Source organism: Octopus bimaculoides, chromosome 3 (genome assembly GCF_001194135.2).
Source record: "Octopus bimaculoides isolate UCB-OBI-ISO-001 chromosome 3, ASM119413v2, whole genome shotgun sequence".
Classification (NCBI taxonomy): Eukaryota; Metazoa; Mollusca; class Cephalopoda; order Octopoda; family Octopodidae; genus Octopus; species Octopus bimaculoides.
The window spans coordinates 62,204,627-62,220,082 of record NC_068983.1 but is presented as its reverse complement, the minus strand read 5'-3'; the positions used below and the strand labels follow the sequence as shown (position 1 = coordinate 62,220,082).

Sequence of the window (15,456 nt, the reverse complement as noted above, 5' to 3'; positions counted from 1 at the left end):
CTGGTGTGTGTTTATACCATCTTTTTTCTGTTGTTATTCCATAGTGTTGGCATAGCTTCCAGTGTGTATAGGTCCCAGCTCTGTCGTGTCTGTGAATATATTCCTTCTTAGCCAGGACTGGGCAGCCAGAGATAATATGATTTATTGTTTCTTGTCCATCTCCACATATTCTACAGTTACTTGTTATATTTTTTTTCATTATGTGTTTTTGGTAATTTCTGGTGGGGAGGCTTTGGTCTTGTGCAGCAATTAAAAATCCTTCAGTCTCTGCTTTGAGTCCTGAGCTTCTCAGCCATTGCTGGGATTTTTCTCTGTCTATTTCTTTCGCTATTATTATTATTATTAATATGCTAAAGCTAATGTATTACGCTATCAAGTGTTTAGCTGACGAAGAAAACGAAGAGCGAGCGTAAAAAAAAGAGAGAGGAAAATGTTAACGATGAGTGGTAGGGGAAAGTAATAGTTATTACGTTGTTAAAAAGTTAGTTGAAGGGTGAGTTATAGAGAAGATATAAATGCAATGTTTAGCAGAGGGTTGATGTTCTGGTGGTGAGATTAAAAAAATGCTGGTCGAGAAAATGGTAATGACATTTATATTAACATTCAGAGGCAGATAAAGCCAGAATAGTAAAGCTATGCCAGCCGATGCATTACACTGTCACGTGATTAGGGAAAGTGTGTAGTGAAGAAAAAAGGAGAGAAATTAGAGGGGAATTACATGGCTAAAAAGCATTTTGAAGTTAAAGGTAAAGAGGAAAAGAGAATGACAAAAATAAAGCATTCAGCAGAGAGAAATTTTAAGCATTATATATTATTGTGACTGACGAGAAAATAACATTTTAATATTTAATTATTTTACATCTTCTATCCACGTAGATAAATACATCAATGGGTGGAAGGTGAAAAGATATAATAAACTCATAACAGATAGAAAGATTTTTCAATGAAAGTGGAATGACTTAACAAAATAGCCGTGGATGTCAATTTTTTTTATTTATTTGTCATTCGAAACTTGTATTGTTAGACTGGATAGATACGTCATCAGCAAGAAAATTAGATACAAACAAACAGCTGAACTGAACTGAAAGGAAAATATTCTTGGTTGGCAAGCAACTTAAACCGAGCTTTGTTACCGAAAATGGTAGTGGTGGTGAGTGGATAACGAAAAGTATACATTTTTTTTATTGAACTAAATTTTTTGTATCGCCCGTCACTTATGCATGTGCATAAGTGCAATTATGTATTGACTCTTCTCTCAAAAATTGATATTTGCTTATGAAATATGGATGACGGATGATGTAAGCTAATGAGAAAAAGAATGGAACGATATAAGCAACGACGTAAAGGGAAGCATAGGGTCGAATCACTACAAGTACGGGAGCAGTATAGTAGAAGAGAAAGTATGAATTAAAGAGAATATAGTGAGTATTTAGTATTTACAACACATAAGAGATGTTAAAATGGAAATGTAAGAGAACAGCAAAAAAAAAAAAAAAGAAAACATAGGGTTGAAAGTTACAACATTGGTGACATGAATATTCCCTGTAATCATTGTGAAGCTTTTAGATTTAGAAATGCACATTTGAAGCGATGAGAGAACGGGAAGTCGTGCTCCCTCATCTATAGACATATCCAGAGGAGCTGAATGTTTTTTTTAAAATGAAAATAATGGAAAATATACAATTTCAAAAGAAACATTAATTTTTATGGTTGCATAAAAACTTGAAGCCATCTAAAAAAATTCACTTTTACCCTTGAATTTCTATGGGTACTTCTAGTTGTAGTTGTTGTTTTTAGTAGTAGTAGTAGTAGTAGTAGTAGTAGTAGTAGTAGTAGTAGTAGTAGTAGTAGTAGTTGATATTGTGGTTGTTGTAGCTGTTGTAATTGTAATATAATGGTGAATTTGGAGGAAGTTGTTATTTTGTAGCGATGGTGGTTATTTTGTAGCAATGATTGATTGTGGTAATTCTAACTATGTATTCAAAAATATGTTCTATTTTCTTTGTTCATATTTTACTTTCTGATGATGACCAAACGTTATATGAAGCCATCACTTCCTCCCCGCTCCAAATCCTCATCGTTTTGACGTCATCGTTATTATCACCGTCTTCATCAACCTCATAATCTTTTAAAGACACCTTTTGTCATACAACATATACTGTACCATTCTCTGCTCTTCAATGTATGGTGTTATAGCTGCTCATTGTTACTGACATTTTTATAACTTCTCGATGTTATTACTACGGCTATTACATTTAAAGATGATAATTGCTATGAAATAAGAGATAAAATATATAGGAGGTTCCTTCTTCTTCTTCTTCTTCTTCTTCTTCTTCTTCTTCTTCTTCTTCTTCTTCTTCTTCTTCTTCTTCTTCTTCTTCTTCTTCTTCTTCTTCTTCTTCATCATCATCAGCATCACCCCCACCTCACCACCAACCAACATCACCACCACAATTGAGCACCAGGGTCGATTTAGTCGACTTGCTCTCTCCCTCAAATTTCAAACCTTGTGTAGAAAGGATAATTTATCATTATAGTTGTCTTGTTTTATAGAATGATTTTGGTGCACAATTTAGCACTGCTCTTTATGCTTTGTGATTCTCCATTTTTTCCCTTATGGATGGGATGTAGTAAATATAAAACATTTCCAACAATTAGTAGTAGCGTTTTCGTGGTTTTTGTGGTTTTGGTTGTTTATTTGCGTGCTTGCAATCTTCTTTAAGGCACTTATTATTAGTGTACCTTAATGTATCAAACAGGCAGAACTGTCAGCATGCCGAGCAAAATGCTTATCGGTGTCTCGTTCATCTTCATTTTCTGAGTTCAAATTCCACCGTAGTCGACTTTGCCTTTTGGGGTCGATAAAATAAGTACCAGTAGAGAAATAGGGTCGGTATAAACGTCTTTATGGGCCTGTGTCAAAATTTGAAAATAATATTAAACTAATTGTTCCTGTTCTCATTCTCCACTATCTGCTTCTGTATCTTTGGATCCTTTACATATGAATAATTTCGTTATTCTGTTTTCTGATACCTTGTTAGAATCAAAGTATTGATTAAGAGATATCTTCGATGTCTTTGTCCACAGTATTCAAAAGATTAGCCGTAGTTTCTCTTTCAATGTAGAAGGACGTATCAGAAAGTTCAGATACACTATATTTTGTTGCATTTTATGCTTTGTGGGTTTTCTATTGGGAGGCTGCAGTCCTTTGATGCAATTAGGAATCTTCCCTGCTAGGTCTTAGATTTTGCACTTCTCAGATAGTACAACGTTTCTCCCAGCTGGGTCACTCTAATACATAATTAAGTCTTTCGATAACATACTGTTATTAAATCTTTCAAAAATATGCACTATAGCCATTCGGTATTTTATGTCGTATATTCGTGAGTATTTACAATCTTTTCATTCGTAAATATTGTAGTGGCTAGGATGTTGCGCTCACGATCCCAAGATTGTGGTTTCGATTTGCAGACCGAGATGATTGGTGCTTTGAGCAAAACACTTCATTTCGTAGAGATTAACACTGCGATATACCAGAGTCCTGTGATGCAGTAATTTTGTGATCTCAGTCACTTATGCACCATGGAAACAACGTAACAGGCCTTCAATTCTAGCACTCGAAATAATGCCTTTCTGTACGTTGTGCGTATTGTTTTTTATAAGACAGATTGCATGAACAGGTGTGTATAATGTAGTTTCACTAAGTAGTTATATAAAATACATTTTTGGTGGCAACTGTTTTTTTTTATATACATCCAAATACAATATTTTCTCTTGCTACTAAAGTTATACTGCTTGAATTTATAGAAAGTTTACATATTACTCTGGATATGCCTGTCTCTGTATAGCATGTTACTAATGCTACAATAATAACAACAACTACTACCACTCCAGCTACTGCTGCTGCTACTACTACCACTACTACTACTACTACTACTACTACTACTACTACTACTACTACTGCTGCTGCTGCTGCTGCTGCTACTACTGCTGCTACTACTACTACTACTACTACTACTACTACTACTACTACTACTACTACTACTACTACTACTACTACACCCCACGCTACCTATAACTTGATTTTGTAATTTCGCCCTCATCCGACACGCCAAATAAAGGGAGAATGTTCCTCATTATTATCGTTGTTGTTGCTGCTGCTGCTGTTGTAGCTGGCGTTGTCTTAAAATTTTTAACACAACGCCAGCGATTTTAGGGATGTAAGTGATAGGATTACACGTACACACATACAGGATGAGAAAGAAAGAAAGAAAGAAAGAAAGAAAGAAAGAAAGAAAGAAAGAAAGAAAGAAAAAGAGAAAGAAAGAATGAAAAGGAGAAAGAAAGAAACAGAAAGAGAATGAAAGAAAATAGAAAGACAAATGTATAAATCTGACAAAATTTTATACTCCGGCGTTAAGGACAAACGAATTTGAACGTCATCGTCGCTTTCCTCTACCATGAAAATAGGAATATATACTTACCAATAATACTATATACTCTGAAGATGATTTGTGAAAGTCTAGAAACGTTGAAGATGGATTACGCAACTTCTTTGAGAAAGATCAGCATGAAACAAGATAAAAAAATAAACAAAAAGTTAACTAATACAAGACGGAAACATTGTGGTGTTCAAATGCTTAGAATATTTCTTTGTTATTTTCAAGTAATTTCTTCTGCTCGGATTAAATTCTTTACATATATTTTTATTTTCAAGTACTTTAATATGATGCCTGCTCGGTTTCGTATATATCGTTCGTTCTGTCAGTAGTTCCCTGCATCTCATTTACCACAGCACTTCTGTTTTATTACTATATGCTATGCGCCTGTAGTATCAGTTGCTTGATTTCTTACAACGCGTTTACCAGTTTACATAATTACCATTTTCCTGTTAATGATGTTACATATAGCCGCAGGCGTGGCTGTGTCGTAAGAAACTTGCTTCCCATCCACATGGTTCCGGGTTCAGTCCCACTGCATGACACCTTTGACAGTGTCTTCTACTGTAGCCTTCGGCCAATCAAACCCTTGTGAGTGGATTTGGCAGACGGAAGCTGAAAGAAGCCTGTCGTATATGTCTCTGTGTGTGTATCTATGTGTGTGATATATGTACGTGTGCGTGATTGTGTCTGTGTTTGTCCCACCACCACCACTTGACAACCGGCGTTGGTGTATTTATTCCCCGAAGCTTAGCGGCTCGGCAAAACAGGCTGATAGAATAAGTGCCTACAGGCATATAGCGTAGTGGTTAAGAGCGCGGGCTACTAACCCCAAGATTCCGAATTCGATTCCAGGCAGTGACCTGAATAATAATAATGATAATAAACACACACACACACACACACACACACACACACACACACACACACACACACACACAAGTAAAGTGACACTTACTTCGAAGTTCCTCTTGATTAGACATTTCAGGCTTTGCTGAAAAAATTATGCTTGTTATGCATACACTTACTAAGTATACAGTACTGATTGAAGGGAAAACTTTTGTCACCGCTGCAGTAGAATCAATAAAAAAATGTTATTATCATATTTCAATATTTACGGAAGCCTAAATTGGGGTTCAATAAATGATTAATAGGAGAAACGAAATGTATGACAATATATGAGGAAACAATTGGGTTAGAATTGTAAGCGTGAATAGGAATGTGTAATATATATGTGATGAGAATTATTCGAAAGATTAAGGAAATAATGAAACACAATTCCTAAATTTCAGTATGGAAATTTTCGTTGGTAACAAATATGTTTAGCTGAAAAGGTGAAAACATGTAACACTAGAAAGCATGGTTTGAGCATATTCCCTGAAGAATATAGAGTTCTATTGAGGGCGGTAAGCTGGTAAAATCGATAGATTGCCGAGCAAAATGTTCAGTTGGCATTTCGTCTGCGTTTACGTTCTGTGTTCGAATATCGCCGGGGTCGAATTTGCCTTACATCCTTTTGGGGGATGTTAAAAGAAGTACCATCTGAGCATTTTGATCGATGTAATAGACTATCCCCTCCCCCAAAATTGCTTGCCCTGTGCCAGAATTTTAAACCAATATATAGTTATATTTCTTAAATATTTAAACTATTTTTATTAAATTGAAAATTCACCTCTTTTACGAAGTTAACAACAGTATCTGTAATTTAATCTTAAGTTAAGTTAATTAACGGTTATGTTCCTTTGTGTAATCGAAATTTATGGCATTACTAGTGAGTATAATTAACGAATTCTAATGATATGATACAAAACGTCATTAAATATAGGCTGAGAATACCTACTGATATCAATTTAATCTTTAGTTTTAGATATTAATTACATATATAATTTATCTTTATATAAAATAAAATAGTAATTTAAATACCAATTTTGAAGTTCATATTTAAAATCATCTTAAAACTGCAATAAATTGTGGGCCTTATAGGTACAATTAGAGTAGAATCGATTTAGCTATAATACTAAATTAGCTCAATATTAATTTTGTAATAGCAGTGTTCCTCGGTTTTCCATAATGTTATCAACTACTAATGAAAATGAGTTGTTTTGATTCATAATTTTTAAACCTTTAATCATTTCTGCAAGCCTATGTATTGTAAGCTTTCCTTATACACACAAAATGTCGACTTCGCCTTTCATCCTTTCTGGATCGATAAATTAAGTACTGGGGCCGATTTAATCGACTGACCCCCATCCCCCAAAATTTCGGGCCTTGTGCTTAGAGTAGAAAAGAATATTTCTACTTCACTCATTGCAATAACTTTTATCTGAACATAATAATGTAGGAAACACATGTGTACTTTTACCAGAGTTCGAAGGCCTTACTTTGCTGACTATACGAATAATTTGTCAACTAAAAAGAAAATAAATGTTAAACTCGACTTCGTTTATTGAGTCCTTTATTCGGTTAATGTTTTTGTTTTATATATAAATAAAAACATATATATATGTATATATAAATGTACACACATATATACACATACATATTGATATACATAGATAGATATATGTATATATAATTACACATACACGCATACGCACGCACACATGAGCACATATATATGTATGTATTCATATATACACACATTAATATACATAGAAGGATTGTGTATATATAATCGTTCACACACATACACACACACTCACATAAACACACGCACGCGCATATATATAAACATCTCTATAGATATTTAATTATGTATATACTCACATACGTAGAATGTATGTACTATGGAGTTAAACATATATTAAAAGGCAATAGTTGTGCTTAAACAATATCCAAATTAAAAAAAGCATTTTTACACCCATTCTTCTGTTTTTATAACATAGCAATTATGAAACCTTATGTCTATATTGCATTCAACACATGCTGACCGCTTACGATCGCTACATAAAAGATAAACAGTAGATAGTATCTGCAACTCAGTAGTAAACAGTTAAATTCATGATTCAAACTTCATTATTATACTTCATTTCTTTCAGATTAATATTCATTCTTCTTTTTTTTTTCTTTTACATATTCTATTCCATTCATATGTGAAATCTTTCGTACTTCAGTCCCATCACGAATTTATAATCTGAGTTTTGAACCTATTGCTGAGGAAATTCTGTTTTCCTTTCTTTGAGATTTATTTTAATAAAAACTATGAATATAAATAGAATATTGTTTTTAGGATCCATATCCATATATATATATATATATATATATATATATATATAAGCAAAGTTAACACAGCCTCGTTTTTGTTTTCCTTTTTTCTTCGCACATCCCTTCCATTTTTGGTCTCATAATGTTGGTTTATTCAAGATATAATATAGTCCATCTAACTTCTCGTGTATTCCTCCGACGGCACATTTAATGTTCAGAATTTGTTCTTCCATAGCTTGTTGTTTATTACGTAATTGGTCTATATTAAGAGACATATCTGACTGGCCTTTGTTTACTTCAACAAGCGTTACTGTACTATCCAGCAATCTTCGTTGTTGTGCTTTCCGCTCACGAATGTGGTAGATGGCGCGTAACATCTTACGTTGGTGTTCGTTGATGGCACGCTTTGAAGCGTTGTTTTTATTGGCCTTGTAAATTAACCAACCAGCTCTTAGCACATTAGCCGCTTCGTGTTTGATTCGTTTGTTCAGATCTGCATCTATGACGAAATCATGCACATATTTCTCGGCTCGTGTTAATTCTAGTTTCCGCGCTAAGACGGCTACCACTAAAGCGGTGCAGCCAGCACCTATGATTCCTGTAATGACAGCTATACCCCGACCGCAATATGATACGGGTACTATATCTCCATAACCGACCGATAGAAATGTGACAGCAATAAGCCACATTGAATTCAACATTGTAGCTTCTGTCGGACGAAATTGGATTTCACAAAGACGCAAACACCAACTGCTAATGAGGAATGCTATAATAGTTATCATAATAAGTACATGCTCAGCATGTAGAGACATAAAAGATTTAAAAATGAAGGCAAAATTGAAGTGGATTCGATTAAGTGCACCAAGACTCTGGGAAGAAGCATCTTCGTAAAGTCTGCTATGCAGCATAACACTTCGACACAAAAGGTACACCCTCAAGAACATGGGTAGAGCTAGGAATACATCATACGAAGGAATCTCGAAAGATAGAGCAGATGAGTTTAGAGCCCCTGAGGATATTGTGGACGATGCTAAAGAAGATTGAGGTGCAGCGTTTCCTTGGCGGTTGCTGCTCGTATAAGTGCCAGGAATCGGGTGCACACTACATATTAACATTTCTATTCCAATTTTCAGCACACGAGTCCTATCGATAGCGAGACACCAATCATCAACACAATTGTCTATGGTAAATAATTGAATGTCAACCCGATGGTAAAGAGCCAGCACCACTAAAAGGCTAACTGTGGAGATTGAAATGCCGACCTTGACAAAGAACGACATTGCTGAAGCTTTATCAATGACGGAAAAAAGGCACAACTCGAGTTCAATCATCATGAGGACGGTTCCGAAGGTAGCCAACAACAAGGAGATATCACCCATACGGCGTCTCTTCTGATAAAGCTCGCGCCGAATAGCCAAGCGCTTACCAACCGTTCCGTATCGACGGATGCTGGTAATGCTGTGAGAATTGGCCTTGATATCTTCATTGTTGGTGCTTGAATACGAACGACACTTGTGGTTATTCATGCCGACTAAAGGTATCTCAGGGTCTTCAATAAGTGAGCTCATTCCCCGATAAAATCGGAGCTAAGCAGTATTTACTGGCAAATACGTTATTTCGCAAATGCCAGTAACAATTAAGGGATAGCAATTCTTTAATCGACATATATTGGATTAAAACAATTGATAACTTATTATTTTTTATTATTTGTTCTAATTAATATTTACATAAATTATTCTCATGTTTAAACAGGATCGGTAATATATACCATTTTTCAGCAAATATGTTATTTAATTTAAGCTTCTCAATGATTTCGTTTCATATTATAGTATTGAATAACTCAGTTCATGTTCTTGGAATCCACTGCAATAATACTCCTCACTTAATTAATGAATGATTATCTCAGCCTCTTTCCCCGTTATATGCTTATACATACATGCATATAAATCGAATCCGGAGGAGGAGAAGAGAGGGAGAGGGAGGAAGAGAAACAAAGAGAAAAAAGAGATAGATAAACAGTCAGCCCTGACAACGTTATTTACTGTTTAAAATATATCTTAGCTTCAGAGCTTAGATAATCCAATATTAGCCAACATGCAGTAGAACAGAGAATCAAGATGTTTCAATATTCCAGTCTACATCAATTGTTGAAAATGAAATGTCTGAGATAGAATGGTTACTTGATGTTTGTAAAAATGAATTAACCTTTTGAAAACTGAAGATTTTGTTTTAATATTCTTTCTTCCACAAAGTTGTTTTACTATTATTTTTTACATCCTGATTGTGGCAAAGCAAATGCTTAGTATGGCATAAATAATATAAACTGTTATTTAAGTAAGATTGTCTGTCCTTGTATTCATCGTGGAACATTGATAATAATGCCATATCAATACGTTAATTAAATTGGAAGTATTTATTGATTTAATAATATTGAAATTGCTGTAAATTCGAACATTCATTATCAGTAAACTTCATTTAAGACACATGAAACAGTTGTGCTTCTCCCACAAAGGGAGATACTATTTGTTTGTTGTTCATTTCTTTTACACATAGTTTAGATTCAGAACAAAATAACGATTTCGGTCCTTTTATTTGGTTTAATTTCAGAGACAATATAGCGACTTGGTATTATAAGGGATTGTTGTTTTGTTGTTTTTGCTGCTGTTCTTTCTGTTGCTGATGCTGTATAGATTGTCACATGCATGTAATTGAACTTCATTTGGCGAATTTTCGGAACCATAAGTTCAGGTCTCAAAACATCGAGAATATGAAATATCTACATTCTGTCGCTTTGGGGTTCTAGTGCATAAAAGAGCATATCATTAATAAAATGGGGTCTCACATAGAAAAGAAGAATTATATTTGTAGAGTTTAAAAATGGGATGATTTCACATCCAATGGGTTCCAAAGGTATTTTGATAAAATTAAATTACTTCAAGGATTTAAGATGAAAAATCACGAAGTATATCGCGATTTGAAAGTTAAGTAATAGATAGAATTAAATGCAATATGGCTGCGTGTTATATTCACTGGCCAGAATGTTAAATCGATTGATTTTTAATGTCAACACAGCTGATTGCTATAAAAATTAGGATAGTTTAAATAGTTTGATACAAAAATTGATGAAAGAATAAGTTGTAATACCATTCATGGAAGCTCCGTCATATTAACCAATGCATTCTTTACACAGGCGCAAATGTCTATGACATATAGCAGAGAGAAGTAAGATTATGTGGGATAAAAATGCACTTCACGTTCGTAATGTATTCAAAAGTTATAATTACAACCGGGAATCGAAACAAATATGTGGTGGACTTGGTTCTCAGGTAATTTACCAGTTTATCACTTTACCGTGTCCGCCCACTTCAAATATAAAGTTTTAAAAATTTCAATTAATAGACTATTTTTTCTGATTTGTGTATTTGATGGATGTGCGTAAAATGCTAGTCAATATTAAGGTATATCTGAACAGTAACTGTTTGTTGTTGATATATTAAGTTGTACATCAACTGAACAATCTCCTATATATTTTTCGTTTAATCATAAATAACAAATATAAATGGATGTATAGAGAAGCAAATATTCTTTTTTGTATTCCTCATACCCTGTTTTATGTGGTCTCTCTTTTTTTTTTAGAAGCGTGACTGTTTTTAAATTGATTCTGTATGAAATAGTTTGCTTTATAGTTCTCTTTTATTGATCGGCTATAGTAACGTTGTGTCCGAGCATTCTTCCACAGACAATAACGGTTAATTTAAAGAATATAATTACTGCAATTTTCCTTTCTTTTCTTTCTATATAGATCTTGATTGTGCGCGTGTATAAATATATTTGTATTTTTCTAAAATCAGTTCAACCAGAATTGTGAAACCTAAATTATTATTCCTCTTTTCACTTCTAACGGAAAATAAGGGATATAAAAAATTTGGAACTTTGGCTAAGTGTACTTTAAAGCTTTAATTAAAATCGATTGAAGAAAAGAAAGAGTCTTCTTATTAAGTGTGAAAAATAGGAAGTAATAGAAATGTATACCGTTATATTTTTTATGGCTTAAGTATGTAATCAATTTCATTGACTTATAAACTTATTTTGTTTATGATTTTGTTTTACGTTTTTATGTGTATTTGGCATATTGTTTTCTTTTGATGGCAGAAAATGGTAAATATTTTGGGAGTTGTAATATGGAAAAACCTATTTCCAGAAAAAGCTGACGTGTTAAGTATTTGGTTCAATAGTAGAGATGTGTCCTCTTGAGGCAAATATCAATTTACTCTTGATATTTGTAGAGTTCCTTCAGTTCAAGTTTTCCATAAATAATATAATTGAATTAAAGTTCCCAGATGTGTAATTACTGAAATATATTCTTGCAAGTTTTAAATTATTCCGTTAAATTCTTTTTATTGAGGCACACCTGAAATAATAAAGAAAAGGAATGTTATACAAACGTATATTAAATACTGAAAAATTTCTTTTTTTTAATATGTAAAATATAAGAGACAAGGGGAAACGTTTGTTGCATTTATTTCATTAAAACTGGATAAAAACAAGCGTTTTCCTAAATACTAAAAAATCATTCATATGAAGAGCTAATGAAGACACCTTTACGTTGTAAGCTGTGCTGTTAGAAGTAGCACCTAAATTATTCTGAAAAAAAGAATGAGGTATATTTAATAATATTGTATAAGATGAACTGTCTGGAAAAACTGAATGATCAAAGTTAAAGAACGAAAAACTGTAATTGTTGATCTACTTGATCATGATTGAGTTTCGGCTAAATGAGAAGAATAAACATTCTCACTGAATCTGACTTAATATTGGCTTCAAAATCTATCCAAGGCCAGCAATACCTTGGGAGGGGTTATATTAACCCTAATGCTCAACTGGTACTTATTTTATCAACCCCAAAAGGATGAAAGGCAAAGTCGACTTCGACAGAATTTCAGCTCAGACTGTAAAGTCGGACGGAATTCATCTGAGCATTTTGACCGGCGTGCTAGAGATTCTTCCAGCTCGCCACCTTAAACGGAGTTGATATTGTACAAAAGAAGAAGTGAGAGGAAAATTTAGTAGACTTATAAACTTCTAGATTCCATGACATTCTGCCTTTAGATCAAAGAAGTGTCAAAGAATATATTGTACAGATTGTGGAAGCGATGAAGGGCGCGCTTCAGACAGGCCAGAACGATAAACAAATGATCATATCTACACAAACAGAATATCAAAGGCTAATGAAGAATTTCTCAAATGATATACGAATGGAATTTTAATTTGCCAACACTGAAGATGCTCATGTCAGACTTCGGAAGAAACAATACTGCAAGGCCAGATTACTGAATTCTGTCTGTAGTTTGAAGTTGTGTGAAGGTAATAACAGCAGTTCATCCGTCTTTAAGTTCTGAGTTCAAATTCCGCTGAGATCGACTTTGCCTGCTATCCTTTCAGAGTCGATAAAATAAGAAGCAGTCAAGTACTGGGGTCGATGTAATTAGACTATCCCGCTCCCCGAAATTTCGGGCCATGTTCCAATTGTAGAAGGGATTATTATTATTATTATTATTATTATTATTATTATTATTATTATTATTATTATTATTAGTATTATTGTAACTTCAAACCAACTGTCGTCTATAGCACAACTGCTGGGAAAAGTAATGTTTTAAATGTGCTATCTTATTGGAGAAAATTTTGTTTTTCTTTCCCATTTTAATAATTGGATCGTTTTATATATTTTATATAACCTGCCGTAATAGAAAGGTCTGCCTATTGACATTTTAACCTACGTATATATTTTTTTCACAAATTAATTGTCATTTGTACTGTTGTTGTTTGCTGTTCAAAACAGCTTCAAAAATAACAGAAAGAAAGAGATGCTCGATACAATGGTAGTAGGAGTTGCATTCAATAATGTAAACAAACACGCCTCCAAATTATATTCAAACTGGAAAATAGATAAAAAAACAGAGCATGTAAACATTTGAACAGATAGAGCTTTCAATTGCAAAATAGAACACAGACAAGAATAATATCGTCGAAATAACTATAACGAGCATAAATAACATCAACAACATCTCTACTGCTGCCACCACCTCAACAACATTCTATGTTTTTGCTACGATGCCACAAAGAACTCCTTGATACGGTAAGCACAAGACGAAAAGTCAGATACAGATGAAGTGTATCGAAAATATGTTACTTTCCGTAGAGAATTTATCCAGGAAAGGACGAATAGGGAGATGTCTTACATTTGTTTTAAAAGCGGTGCGTTGCTTTCCTGTAAACCTCCGAAAACAAAGTGAGAGATAAACCTGGCCAATGTGTGAAACGAAAAGTGCTCTTTTCATTGAAGAATGACATGTGGAAGCGTGTGCTATTTGCTTAAAACTGATTGAAGATGAGGTGAAAAGAAAGTGCATTTCATGGGTTACATGTCCCAATGTGTATGACAAAAAGAAACGCAAAAGTCATCATCAGAGATAGAGCTAGTGACACTGATCTTTGGTATCACGGCACAGTGCAGGCTAATGGAGCATGCGGATGTTACCCATAACATGTCCGATGGGGTTTGTATGGCTATGAAAGTTTGATTAATCTGTGAAAATTGCAAGGGTATCTTCTCTTTCATTATAAGCCCCTGTCCGAGAAGCAGTTACACCTCGTCATCTTGCGGCGATTGGGAGAAAAAGTACGCTGGGAAATGGTGGGAAACTAACACAGAAAGGAAAAGTAAAAATAGGTAAAATAGAATGAAAACTGACTGAAGAAACATAAGAGTCTAAAAGTTTTTCATGTGAAAAGACCACCATCTCCTGGGAGAATCAGAACAGGGCTTAGTAAGAGGAGCGTAATGGAATGCCTGAATGATTTAAAGAACAAGAGAAATACTTTGCGTATTGAGGAGAAGATGACACGTAATTGTACACAAAAGATACTAACTTTTACAAACTCCCAAACATAAATCCAAATTCAGCTAACAACATTTGAGAGACATTGTGGTTCACTAAAAATCGAAAAAAACTTACAATGTAGAAGGTTTGGCTTTGCTCGTAGCAAAAGAGGAAACAAACTAGGTGCGTCCTGTACTTATAAACTCAGTCACTCCCTTTGGTCAGGTATCTTGTTATTTGTAATAAACTTTTAATTTATGTTAATATATTGAATTTATACTAAAAGTTGCAAGCTGTTTGCAGAAAGAGCTCTTGTCCTATTTCTATATAGGTATTTTCCTTTATGATTGTTTGTTATGATACTTCCGAGTGTTTAACGTTCTTCAATATTTATTATGAAAATATTTCATTTCGAAATGTAAACAGATTAAGTATGTAAACTAATATCGCAGTTCTGAATATCCTGAAGTTGTTAAATATTTATTGAGCTGTCTGTGCTTCAGATTAGATCGCTAGGAATGTGCTACGCGCAACACACACACACATACACACACACACGCGCGCACACAAACACATATATATACACACACGTGCGCGTGCGCACATATATACACACGCACACACAAAAAACACGCACATAGAAAGATAGATGGATAGATAGAAAGATATATTGATAAAGATACTGATATAGAGATACACATATATGCACAGACATATATACATACATACACACACACACACACACACACACACACACACACACACACACACACACACACATATATATATATATATATATATATATATAGGCGTAAGAGTGGCTGTGCGGTAAGTAGGTTGCTTCTTAAACACAAGGTTCCGGGTTCAGTCTTCTACTGTAGCCTCGGGCCGACCAAACCCTTGTCAGTGGATTTGGTAGATGGAAGCTG

The 15,456-nt window shown here is 34.1% G+C and overlaps 1 protein-coding gene across 6 annotated transcripts in view; it reads right to left on the bottom strand.

The window, feature by feature from the left end:
- Positions 1-6,877: 6,877 nt before the first annotated feature.
- The window catches only part of LOC106869499 (small conductance calcium-activated potassium channel protein), a 105,233-nt gene continuing 96,654 nt past the window's right edge, over positions 6,878-15,456 (bottom strand). For all 6 annotated transcript variants that reach the window (XM_052966194.1, XM_014915265.2, XM_052966195.1 and 3 more), the window contains one exon: positions 6,878-12,054. In XM_052966194.1, coding sequence (XP_052822154.1) covers positions 7,781-9,211 — 1,431 coding nt within the window. In that variant the 5' untranslated portion in view covers positions 9,212-12,054 and the 3' untranslated portion in view covers positions 6,878-7,780. The remainder of the gene's footprint in view (positions 12,055-15,456) is intronic.